This window comes from Gambusia affinis, linkage group LG18 (assembly GCF_019740435.1).
Source record: "Gambusia affinis linkage group LG18, SWU_Gaff_1.0, whole genome shotgun sequence".
Classification (NCBI taxonomy): domain Eukaryota; kingdom Metazoa; phylum Chordata; class Actinopteri; order Cyprinodontiformes; family Poeciliidae; genus Gambusia; species Gambusia affinis.
Genome location: NC_057885.1, coordinates 2,745,847 through 2,758,864, shown reverse-complemented (window position 1 = coordinate 2,758,864; position 13,018 = coordinate 2,745,847). Strand labels below are relative to the sequence as shown.

Sequence of the window (13,018 nt, the reverse complement as noted above, 5' to 3'; positions counted from 1 at the left end):
CCTACATGAGCTGGGTTAATTTTTGAGAACTGTGCTTTTTCTGTTTTGGAAAGCACTTTAACAGTACTGTATGCAACTAAGATGATGCAAGATGATTTTTAACAGGCTTCATATTGTAGAAATTTTGGCCATGCGCAGAGGAGGGATGGTGGATTAACTAGAGGGAATAAGTGGAGATTGGAGCAAAATCACAGTTCATGAAGGAAACAAAAAAGTTTGTTGAGTTATGGAGGAGGGTGAGATGGCGGCAGATGAGCAGCAGTAGAGCCCCCTAAAGGAAGCCATGGGAAGAACAACGATTGAGCAAATACGAAATGAGAGGTTGCATGCATCTGAGTTGCATGAGATTCATTTTACACTTTATACTTTCCCTTTCTCAGTGCAAGTTTGATTCTCACAATGCAATTATATTAATTCTACTTCTAGAAGATTACTATATGTGCACATATATACTAAGTGTATATGTGCACATTTAGGATACGTACTCTAAAATGGGTAATTGAAAAGATAATATTTCCCCCTGTTTTTGTTTATATTTTGAAAGAAGACTATGTTCCACGGTGTAAAGCATATTCAAATATTTTATGTATTGCTTTAAATGCCCTGGAAAAGTATTAATGTTTTTTATTTTCATTTGAACTTGTCCTGTCCGGCAATGTGGCACATGACTTTTAGAAATTGCTTTGTGTTTATTTCAAATTCAATGGACTTGGAGATGGTGAAGAAAGGGAGAAAGAGTTGAAAGAAAGGGAGAGAGGTGGGGCAAAAAGTTTAAAGGGAAAGAAGGACATGGAAGTAGAACAGAGAAAAAATGAAGAGAGTACAAGATAATACCCTTGAAGTCTGCTTTAACACCTGCAGTGAGTAAAAAAAACCTGACATCTGAGAAACCACAGAAACAAACAACATATGAATATATAACAACAAAGTCACTGGAAAGTACAGAGTATTAACTAATACAAGATGTACTTGGTGACAACTGCAGTTAGTAAACACATGAATCCAAACAAGTATTCATGACCTTTTAATTTTTTCAGAGTTTTATTATTATCATTATTATTAAGATTTTATTTGATATATCAGCACAAAGTAGAGCATAATAGTGGGTTATAATTGCTACCAAATAAAATCAAAACGATACATAATTATTAATTAAAGATCAGTAGAGTATGATTTACTCTGTATAAATCTAGCTGTGAAGACCAAAGACCTAAGGGACTCAGTTTTATTTTTGCATTTTATAAACATGCATCATTTCCACTAACCTCATCAGTTATGTACTATCCTGGTTTAGTCTATCTAAGCAACTACTTCTAAGTTTGTTTTTGTAAAGAAAAAAAAAACCTAACGGAATGTGTAACAGGTTCAAGGGATGTGTAGGGTGAATGTTAAAAGGATCTAGGACTAGTTGAACTAATTGGCCTAAATATGTTGCAATATTTCTATTACCTAAAAAAAGATCTTTGTGATACGCCAAAACTCACAATTAGTTCAAAAATGTACATCTTTTGTTATATTTTTCACCCATGGATGTAGGAATTTTTTCACCGATCTAGATGACAATACACAATGGAGGTCCATTGTGTATTGGAATCTACAGACCCGAGTAGTTGTTTATCAAATTGCGTTAGACTCGTGTGATTTTATATAATATCACAGTGTGTCACTATTGGCGGTAATTAAAAGACAAATAAAAATTGAGTCGAATCTGGATAATTTCTCACATGAAAGGAAGGAGAGCGCAGAGCCCGAGTGGAACACAACTTCCGAAGGACCTCATCTGTGCCCTGGAGGTTTCTCCAGTGCACTTTACAGTCATTACATTTAGTCATTTATATCAGCAAAACTAAGGAAGAGTCTAACAGGTGATCATAGGTGATCGCTACCTTAACGAGCTAAAAATAAATGCCGTGCTGTCGTGATGAGACTGGCAAAGCTGGACGCTCTTTGAAATGCTAACAGATCTGACAGGTGTCATAACACCGGACCCATGGAGGTCCAGTGTGCTGTTGCCACCACACCAGACTCTAAACAGCACAGCTGTTGCCGAACTGGACACAGCTCTACAGACGCTGGGAGGAACTCAAAGGCAAGCAGCGTTAACGCAGATATTACTACCGGAAATGCTAATGGAGATGGAACACCTGTAGTGAATGTGAAACCACTACCAACACCGAACAAAGTTCGGACCCTAAACAGCTGTTGCCGAACAGGACACAGAGCTATAGAAGTACTTACCGGATTACACAGTCCGACATTAATTGTTTCATTTACAAAGCTGAAGGCAGCATCAGCAGCAAAACACTAGCTCCTATGGCCAAGTCTGTCCTCTTCTGTTTGGTCCTCCTCACCTTCATTACCTCTTGTGATTTCTACATTTCAATTGATTTCAAAGAGCGTTATTCACCACTGTTTTGGCTGGAGGATCCAGGCAGTGGGACCATTACACATCACTAACCAGAATGAATTGCAGCGTGAACAACATGGTGACATTCCTGTGACAATATTTTATTAAAATTTATAAAAACTAAATAACCTACAGTATTTTTACTGTATTGTTTTTACATCTAAAATAAATATTCCCCAAAATATTATAAAAATATACCTTGTATTTCCCAAATAAGGTCTATTTTTACAAGTAACAGTCCCATCGAGAACTTCCAGTTCTAAAGCCCCGCCTTCAGTGACGACAGCAGTAAGAGGAAGCTGTGCAAAACCATAAAAGGAAAATTTCCGCGCATGCGTAGTTGTGAGTTTTGTTTGAAGTGAATTGCTGCTTGGAACTGCCCTACAAGCTGCAAAGTCGCCAAGTATTTATTTTTTATTTTTTTTACAACACATCTTTGTAATTTGCTCAGGTGTGTTTGGCGCTTCTTTGCATCGCAGAGACGATGTTAGGCCATCATTATCAGAATGCGGACAAGTCGCAGCAACTAGTCAACTATGTGGAGGATTACCTGGAATGTGTGGAGTCCCTGCCTCTGGACATACAAAGAAATGTTTCTCTGCTTCGAGAAATTGATGCAAAGTATCAAGGTACCGTATCTGCATGTTTTCGCTTTTGGTCCAGTTATGGAGGTAGAATCGGGAAGCATTGACAGCTGTGTGGAAAGGTTTGTTGAAATGGAGGAGCAGGCGCGAACCTTGCGTTCCCATTTTGTGAGAAGCTTGCCGTCCTTGTTCCTCCCGACTCTGATAAACAGTACTGTTTTGTGTTAGATATGGCCAAACACACACCACGAAGCAAATGTTTCAGAAGCAAGCACCAAATCCGCCAGCGGGAATATGTTTGTGCCCCATTGATGTGATAGACCAGACCTCATAAACTGGTGACTGTATTTAATATTTCTTTATCGCGGCTCGCAAATATAAAAGCCACGAGAAGGAGCTATATTTTTCTGGAAACACCTTTCGTCAGTTGCGAAATCGGCTCAAGTATATTGCAGATATCACGGCTGTGTAATCGAAAAACACAAACTTTCTCAGTAGAAATCCGTAATCCTGAACGCCATAAAGCTACCGGGAGATTATCACTGAAACCAACGTTTAAATTTAAAATGTGTATATAAAAATATAGCTTATATTTTTCATGTGATGCCGAAGTTGGAAACACGCACTGTAGGCGGGCGTGATGCTTATGAATGTATAAATTTCCCAGCATAATCTCGTCTGTGACGGTATTTACTATAATCTACAGTCTTCATCATGTGATCTGGTCTATAGAGGGGCAACCGCTGGGGCACTTCTTATTTGCTGCGAAACATGAGGTTCTTAATTTCAATAACAACGAGACAGGGAGGGCCAACACGGCTAAGGTGTTGCTTCATCACTGCAGACTGGTGAATACAAAGCACACATTACAGGAAACACAGCCTCAGTCGTCATTGTTGCCTCGAGTCGAGTCAGGGTGCCGAACAGACTGTACACAGAAACGTCCCCGAACGGCTCGTGTCGGGATGGATACCAACACACCCAATTGATTGTGATGAGTTAGAAATCTTCGGGGATTTGAACATTTCCAACTAGCTTCTCCGTTTGCTCCTTCTGTGAACCGCAGAGCTGGACAGGCTCTCCTAAACAGCCCCTCCACCCCCTTACAGCATCTGGGTGCCGTCATTTCCTGTAGGCAGGGACTTCATTGCGGCTCAGCCCTCCTTCTCTTATTTGACCGTTCTTACTGATAAAGTCCAGCTCCTGGTTGTCCCGTGTGTGGATGAATCTGGAGAAAATCCCCTGAAACTGTTCTTCCATCTGTTGATTCCCACAGTCCCACTTCATGTGGAGACCAATGAAGACCTCTGATGTGTCTAACGTTGCCTCTAGAATATTTACTGAACTGTGAATGAAATATCTACATATGAAAATGTACATTTTAGAACAGCTAAAAACTTTGTTGTAATTTAGTCTAGGGTGATAACAAATGTGTTCTTAACAGTCTTGGTCGGAGTGAAAGGTGAGCATAGTTATTCTGTAAATTCAGATTTTGGAGGTCGAATATTGTTACAAAAATAAACACCCTCCTTACTTAGCAAGACTCATGCAGCTGACCGTGGCCTTTATGGCTCAGGAGGCACCAGGTATACTGTTGGAGATTCTGTTCTGGCAATGTTCTGACATTGCTCTTCCATGCAATTCTGCTTGATTCTTATTTCCTGTCAGTGGTCCAGCTGGGATTTGTCCCATTGAGCTCAATTTCTTAGGATAAATTTTATCGTTGTTGTTTCAAAATTCTTTGTTTTGGCTAGAGAAGACCTAATCCCTAATAAACAACTGTAAACCTGGTAAGGTGCTCAAACATTCACATTAATTTGTGTACTTGTCCTTTGCAGAGGTGCTGAAGGAGGTGGATGAAGTGTTTGAGAAATACAAAGGTGAACAGGACTCTGCTCAGAGAAAGCGGCTGCAGATCCAACTGCAGAGAGCGCTGATCCTCAGCCAGGAGCTGGGAGATGAGAAAATCCATGTAGTGACTCAGATGACCGAGCTGGTGGAGAACCGTTCCCGCCAGATGGACTCTCACTCCCTCTGCCTTCAGGAGCCCAGCGAAGCCGAGCGGCTCACCACGGAGCGACGGTCCAGCATCCAGGAGTCCCCGGCCCCTGAACGCACCTCCAACCGTCGCCCGAGACGCCAGCGGAACAGCGAGAGTCGCGACTCCACCCACCTGTCTGCCAACGGCTCCCTGGTGGATGATCCCGTGGATGAACTACCCGTGCCCCCGCCACGAGAAAAGAAGTCCAAGTCTTCAAAGAAGAAAAAACGCAAATCCAAGCAGGAGCGAGACGCCTCGCCAGTGGACTTCACCATCGACCCCAATGAGCCCACCTACTGTCTGTGCGAGCAGGTCTCCTACGGGGAGATGATCGGCTGCGATAATGACCAGTGCCACATTGAGTGGTTCCACTTCTCTTGTGTGGGTCTCACCTACAAACCCAAGGGAAAGTGGTACTGTCCCAAATGCAGAGGAGACAACGAAAAGACAATGGACAAAAGCCTGGACAAGAACAGAAAAGATCGCAGGTCCAGGTAGTGACTCACCGGGAACTCGTCTCCATCCTGAGGAAAGAACAGGTGCTGCTTTAGGAGCACAAATGAATAATTAGCCACAGCACTTAGAAATCAAGAACTTGGAGAAATAAACTGGTTCCTGCAGGCTGCTGGGAGCCAAGCTGCTTTATATGAAGCTGCCCTCTTCCACACAATTGCTGTTTTTATAAGATTTATTTTAGATTCAAAATTTGTTTTAATTTGAATAAAGTATGAAGACAATGAAAGCTTTCTTAGACTTTCTTAAACCTTGTCGCTCTGGACTAGATTCCTGTGAAGAAAGATAATCCAGTTGTTCTTAAGTTTTGGCTGCATTTTTTCTTTAATTGAGGATTTTTAATAAGTTCTGACTGATCAGAATCTGTGTTAAACTCTCTTCATACATTGATGAATTCTAAAAGAGAGCCTTAAAAGTTAAATATGTTCATCTCATCAGAGACTCATAATTTCATTTGGGAAAAGATTGTTGATGGGAGATTGATATAAAATTGTTTGTGTTTTCACCATTATGTATTTTTGTTTTTTACCCATTAAAACAATCAGTGGTTACAAACTTACCATTCACTTTTCATTTGCTGGGAAAAAAATCCCAGACGAACCATTTTCCTAGAACACTGAAACTGTGCTGCTGATGCAGGTTGGGGTCAGTCACCTCTTATGACCCGTAACTTAAATACAGTTTTGTTCATCTTTTGATAAATAATTTCTCTCCAGTTTCAATACTGAGAATTTGATTAGGTTCAAATTTGCTTTTAAAACTTTCAGAGATAAATGTTTTCAGGGGAGTTAGAAATCATATTGTCAATTCTTTGAACGGTGAAAGAATAAATATTACTTTCACAACATTTTTTTTTTTTTTTTACTTCTATGCCATATGCTCTGTTTCAATTTAGTTTATCCATTTAGCATCAATTCACAACAAATGTGACACTTTACAAGTCATTTCAATTATGACTGAATCGAAATAATTTCAACTCGGTCATACATGCATTTCAATTGATACTTATTAAACAGTACATAAAGCTCAGTGTATTATTCAAATTAGTTAAAAAAGTATCTAAGGAAACCCAGTAAATCTTGAGTCGGTGACCTGCAGCATTCATTCCTTCAGGAAGAACACGGTGACAACAATCACTTGCTTTGTGTTGAGTTTGCAGCAATCCCTCCTGCAGAGCATGCATGGAGCGACCCTCCCGTGGTCTTAATTTGGACCCTTCAAGTTTTTTTTCTTTGTGCACTTCAAGGTTTTTTGTGTGGTCTCGGAAACTAATGGTCTGACAGTACAACCTCCCGCTTCCCTCCTGTCCAACCTTAGCGTTTTGCCACACTCCTCCAAAGACCACGGAAGGGTTAACGGGAAGAAAACCTCCAGCAGAACTAGACAGACCAGAATGCACAAGAAACAGAAGAACTGCTGTAGGAATTCTTTCAGTTTGAGTTCAAATTAGTTTTCATTTAACCCTTCAGTCTACTTTGTCTACTTTGTCCTGCTTATTAGAGATCAGGTTGCAGAAGAAGGTTGTGGACTTCTCTCCCCAGAAACACTCCCATAGTGGAACCTTAAGGAAAACTATTAACACCATTGAAAAGAAATCTAAAGTTTAAGTCAGAATTTTTATCTTTAGTGGCCCTAATGTTCTGCTGTATATTCTAGTGGGTTACTGTATGAGAACAGAACCAGAGTTCTGGTCAAAGTCTTAATACTATAGAAAAAAAAAAGTTTTAATATATTTTTCATGCTGGATCATAATTGGGTTGCAAGTTGAGCTTTGAACTACAAAGATGAGCTGTAGACATACCAACTATTTGTAATTTATTAAAACAAGCATTAATCTTAAACAGGCAGTTGAATGGCTTCCAGAGATCTTCTCCTAAAGATCTCTGGAAAGCCTTACTTAAAGTTAAGGCATTTTAGCAAACGCTGGTCTTTCTTTGATTCCGAGTTAACTAGTCATTAAGCAAAAGAAAGTAGTGTTACATTACTGACCTGGACACAAATAACAAGGATTGTTCTGTTCCAATGCAAGGAAATCATGGAGAAAAGACAAAATAGTTATTGTCTATAGTTTTGATTTTCATTAACGTATCAGAACATTGAATAAAGGTCTTGTGTTCCCCACTGCTAGGAGAACTCTTTAAAACTAATTTCATCTTATCACTCTACAAAGCAACAAACACGAAATCAGTTTTGTTGCTAAAAACTGAACGTTTCTTGTAATTTATGAAAGAAAAAACATTAAGCAAAAAACTTATTTAAATTAGGAATGTTTAGTGAGAAATGGGTTGTAGTATCTGTATTTTAACAGCTGTCTAAAATGTATGATGCTGTTGCTGAACTGGAGCGACAGACTGCTGCATCCTGGGCGCACTAAAGAGCGTTATTGTAAATCCTTCCTCCCAGCAGCTGCTACACTTTAGATCCATCATTGCTCTCAATACGTTTACATTACAGGCATTTGTTCAATCATTTGCGATTTTACTCATTTTAATGACATTTCTGCTGTTATTGCATCTCCTTTTTAGCATTGCACTGATAGTATACCCACTGTATTATATACAGTGGGTTTATTTTTTAATATCCAATACACATAAAAATTATGTACATTTATAAAACGTTATACTCAGATGCACATCTCTTGGGTCGGAGTACACTATTTCCATTTCTGAGAACTACACTGTTTTTTGTTAATATTGTAATATTGTACAGTGTAATATTAATTCTGAATTTTGATATATTTTTAACACTTTTTGAACTTTTGTGTGAACCTACGTACCTCAATGCTGCTGTTACACCTGAGTTTCCCCAGTGTGGGGCAATAAAGGACATTTCTATGTTATTAAGTTAAACTGCACCAGCAGTGACTCTGTCTTTAAAAATGAACAAGCAGTTGACAAAACGTGGGTTTATTTATATATATAAACATTTCCAGATTTACAATTTATAAAGAAAACAGGAAAATGATGAGTACTATTTTGTGTTGCATTAAAAAGGTCTATTCTTTAAGAAAGTCACACAGCACCTTAAAGTAACAGCGGAACACTAGTTTAGATCCAACATTAATGTGTTCAGTGAGTAACGTGAGACTGAAAACATGGCAGTGACAGCGAGTGTGAGCAGGTGAAGCTCCACCCTGATGGAGGACGAGCAGCCTGCTGACCGGAGCGGGAACACCAGTGATGGGGTGTGTTTATGGCAGCAGCAGCTGAGTGTCCCACGCCACTGCAGCTGACTGTGAAAGCATCTGCAGCACAGCAGCAGCAGCAAGTTTGGAGTTGAAGCGTGTGACAGCTTCTGCGCTAGTCGTCATCCTTTCCTCCAGTTTTACTGAGCTGTTTGAGGACATGAGGGAAAATAATGAGCTCAATTATGAAAATATAAATCAGTTAAGAAACTAGTTGTACTTACATGCTGGAGGTTGGTCAAGGAGCCATTTTAAAAGGAACAGAAAAGGAAAAGGTCAACATAAATGACAGCTCAAAAAATTTCAGTTTGGCCATCTAGTGGAGAAATACAGTACTGCACATACCTTAATCACGTCAACCCAGTTCCAGCCTCTTGGCAGCTCCCCTTTATTGTCTGAAAGCATTAAAAATATTTTATGGGTGGACTACAGAATAAAGATATAGGAAATATGTGAAAAATAACTATTACCTTGGTTGTACAGCTTAAACCCTAAACTACAGTTAAGTATCTGGGAAAAGGTCTGAATGCATGTTGTTGGACACCAGGGAAAATAATGAGGTCAATTATGAAAATACAATCGGTAAAGAAACTAGTTGTACTTACATTCAACGTTCACCAACAATATTATAAAAAGAACTTAAATATTCCCTTCAGTCTGCTCTCCAAGCATTTTTTTCTGTTTGACACTGAATGCACCATAAACAGAAGTGGGAATGTATCATTATCATTGTTATTGTATTATTCCACATTAGTTCATGTACTAATTGCATTTTGCCACTTTACAAACTTGCCAATCCATTTCTCAACTACAAAAACTCATGGCAGCTCTGGAGCAGCTGCAGAGATTTACAGTTCAGGTGGGACTGCAGTTGTCAGGACAACGAATGGTGATGCCTTGCATGATTCAAGCTGGAATGGTTTAAATCAGAACGTGCATATGTTAGAATGGCCTAGCCCAAGTCCAGACTTGCATAAATCCAACTGAGTATCTGTCGCAGGAACTGAAAAATGGTATGAACAGATTCTTTCCATCCAATCTGACTTCCCTAGTTATTTCACAAAGAAAAAAGTAAAGATTTCAGTCTGTGGATGTGTAAAGGCAGACTTATTAATGCTGAATCCAAACGGACAACACACTTTTCTGATTTTTATCTGTAGTTACATTTTTATGCACTACATCATTTTAGAGCTGCTCAGAACTGGCTTTCACCAGTTGCTCTTTGCATTATTATTCATTTTCATATAAAACATGAAAGAATATGCCACCTGTTCTGTTGATCATTCTTCTTTTCTGTGCTTTTGTCAGTTGCTCCTTCTTCTCTCTTTTTTTTGCTGCAGAGGGAGTCGTCACCTCAGTGTTGGATGTCAGGGTCTGCTACACACATTAATGTGCTATTTTTATAAAACCCCAACACATTATGTTTGGAATCTTTTATCATATGACGTTTGAAAAACCCCCCAAAACAAACTATGCAACAAAAAAGCAACGTTGGGAAAATGTTATCTGCTTCCAAAACTGCCTTTGCAACTCAAAAAAAAAATGTCTAAAAAATTCAAACATCTCGAATAAGTGAGCAGGTTTACTGGAACATAATCCCTGCTGCAGTCGCTCTTAGAAAAACAGCAGAAGAATGAAATTTAAGCACACTGACCAGAGCAGTCACAACAGGCTTGTGGTTCTCCATGAGTTCCTCCTGGTTCTCCTTTGCCCACTCAAACAGAGTGTACATCATGGCAGAGCCCAGGCTGGCCTCCACCTGAGGCTCCAGCTTTGACAGGATGAGCTGCTTCGTCTCTGCAGAGCTGTTAGCACAAACAAACCACAGCAGACTGTCTCATACAGTACTTTACTAGGATTTTATGTGGTAAACCAACAGATAGTGATTAACTGACAAGTGGAAGGAACATGATGAGTGGTTTTAAAATAAATCATAAATAAAGATCTGAAGTGAGTGTGACAGGAAGCACCCTGAGTATGACTAGAAGAGAGTGATGTCAACAGTCCATCTACTGGTTGAATTGGTTCTTGCGGTCTGCTCAGAGCAGATCCATGGTAGAACAGGAACACGGCTACCATCAAAAGTGTTTACTTTGACTGAACCCCACTGCTTGCAGCTTACATCCTGTTGTTGAAAAAGGCATCCAGGGAGATTTGTGGCGCCGTCTCTGGATACGTGTCTGGCCAGCTGATGTCCAAGATAAATGCTTTTGTGTCCTCAAGGTCTCCAACCTGTTACACAATAATATTCAACCAAAAGGCCAAAGGTAATAATTAGGAAATGGACCATAGAAATGTCAACTATTTTGCTATGATTTGTCTGTCTAAACCAAAGGTTTCTGCACTGGAACAAACGTATTTTGTGGCTCCTCTATGTTCACAAATTGTGTTGGTATACTGAAGAATAAAAGAACTAAAAATGTGTACATATTACATATAATGCATATTAACATTTGGAGTAAATCCATGGTTCTGGTCTTTGAGACGCTTTGTTTCGCTGGTGGATGCACTCTTGGACAACCTGAAGCAGTCTTCATTACTTCTCACCACGAGATTTCTTACAACTGAGGTCACTTTGAAGCAAAGCAATGATGGTTGCACACTTTTCTTTGGAGGTAACCATTGCTAAGAAAATACAACAAAGATTTCAAGAACATCTATTTAGGGATGCACCAATAAATTGGCCCTGATTTCCATGATTTCAGGAGGTCAGTTGATACTTTGATGTGAAACTGATCGTATCCAATAATTCTTCTCGCTCTCTGCAATGGTCTGAATGTCAGCCACTCTTCTCTTCTGCTCTGCCATGAGGCAGTGCTGATGTCTGCGGTTAACCACAGTCACCCGACTGTTACAATATTTAGCTACTTTTCAAACAAAAAAAATAAAAAATAAAAAAATCAACAGGTCAGGCTTTTCAAAGATCAGTGATCAGCCAGAAAGCTGTCATTGGTGCACTCCTAAATCTGTTTCTTCTGCAGCGCATTGCCTTGCTAGTTAGTCAAAGCAAAATTTCACCAGGATTTTGTTTATGTGCCAGTGATGTAACTATAAACGAGTGAAGATTGCTAATAATTTTTTTGCTTCTTGAAGCTTAAAAAACTGCACAATAACGAATATACATCAAAACATGCTAAACAATAATCTGATGATGTTCTGAATTGCCAGTACTAGAACTAAAGTTGCAGAGCTTATGAAGCACAACATTTGAGTCACTGTGAGTGCAGGAGCCAGTGAAGGAAACAGAGCAGAGGATGGTACCCACCCTGAACTGGAAGGAAACTGGACTGATCTCCTTGAAGCACTCATCCCCTTCATAGATGGAGCGAAGTGCTTCCAGCTCCATCTTGGAGAAAAAAAGGACAAGAATTTTACATCATATCTGCAGCAGAGCAGATCATCTGAAAATGTGACTTTTTACTAAGACAGCAACACAATGTTGCAGAATAATAATGTTGAAACACGACTCATGTTTCTGTAGATGTCGAATTACAGTTAATGCCAGTAGCAATCTGCCCTTAACTTCATTAACATGTAACAAAGGTGATACGTCCTGTGGTAGACCTATTCTGGTTGGTTCTGATCAGCAGAGCTGTGCTAACAGCTAACCTGTTTGCTATCTGACGCTCCAGTGTATTTGTGCAGTTTTAGCATCTAGCTGCTAACAGCAGCTAGCCTCCAGCTGCTTCATACCTCCTGATCCTCGTTAGCTGTCATGTTGCCCCTTCGGCTTCTACGTCATAGGGTCCACGCGCACAGCTTCACTCTAAAATAGATTCAGTTAGCAGCACATCGCTGTCGTTACACCGTCGCCAGTAACTGTAACTGATAATGTCACAACTTCCCAAGCCGGGTGCAGTCAGGAGTCCCACATGACAGCGCACGCATGCGTAGTTGAATGCACATGGCTGGGACGTCGAGTTTTACCTCAAAAAATAGAGAAATTAATTATTTCAGACCTGTGAGGACACTGTTGCAGCGACTAAAGATAAATACATGGATCAATTTCTTTAGATCTTTCTGGGACGTTAGTCCTCTAACCCTGAAAATGTTCTTCAGGTGATAAAAGTCCGATTTTGAAACTGTATGACCTAAACATAGACATCAGATGGCGCTAAAAGCTTTAATTTAAAGTGGTCACGTTCAGAAAGACTAACTTTTGGACCAGTTCCAGTACTACTTTGTCCTCACATGGTTCTGTCAGCATTCTACTGGACAGACTAAAAACGTTTAAATTGTCTTAATCTTTAAGAACTAATTAAATAGTGGACTAAGTGATGTACAGAAAT

The 13,018-nt window shown here is 39.7% G+C and overlaps 2 protein-coding genes across 3 annotated transcripts; one reads left to right on the top strand and one right to left on the bottom strand.

Moving 5' to 3' along the window:
- Positions 1-2,732: 2,732 nt before the first annotated feature.
- On the top strand, positions 2,733-6,104 carry ing2 (inhibitor of growth family, member 2). Its single transcript, XM_044097814.1, has 2 exons — positions 2,733-3,036; positions 4,830-6,104. Exons 1-2 carry the CDS (start codon positions 2,892-2,894, stop codon positions 5,528-5,530), a joined length of 846 nt encoding a protein of 281 aa, XP_043953749.1. The 5' UTR covers positions 2,733-2,891; the 3' UTR covers positions 5,531-6,104.
- A 2,320-nt stretch (positions 6,105-8,424) lies between these two features.
- On the bottom strand, positions 8,425-12,635 carry rwdd (RWD domain containing 4). 2 transcript variants are annotated; one of them, XM_044097812.1, is made up of 8 exons: positions 12,423-12,634; positions 11,995-12,075; positions 10,852-10,961; positions 10,384-10,534; positions 9,998-10,106; positions 9,075-9,124; positions 8,954-8,956; positions 8,425-8,877 (listed from the first exon to the last, which is right to left on the bottom strand). In XM_044097812.1, the coding sequence occupies exons 1-8, from the start codon at positions 12,444-12,446 to the stop codon at positions 8,845-8,847; spliced, it is 561 nt and encodes a 186-aa protein (XP_043953747.1). In that variant the 5' UTR covers positions 12,447-12,634; the 3' UTR covers positions 8,425-8,844. The 2 variants fall into 2 exon arrangements, with proteins under 2 accessions (XP_043953747.1, XP_043953748.1); XM_044097813.1 differs by having other exon boundaries at positions 8,426-8,877; positions 9,998-10,103; positions 12,423-12,635.
- Positions 12,636-13,018: the final 383 nt, after the last annotated feature.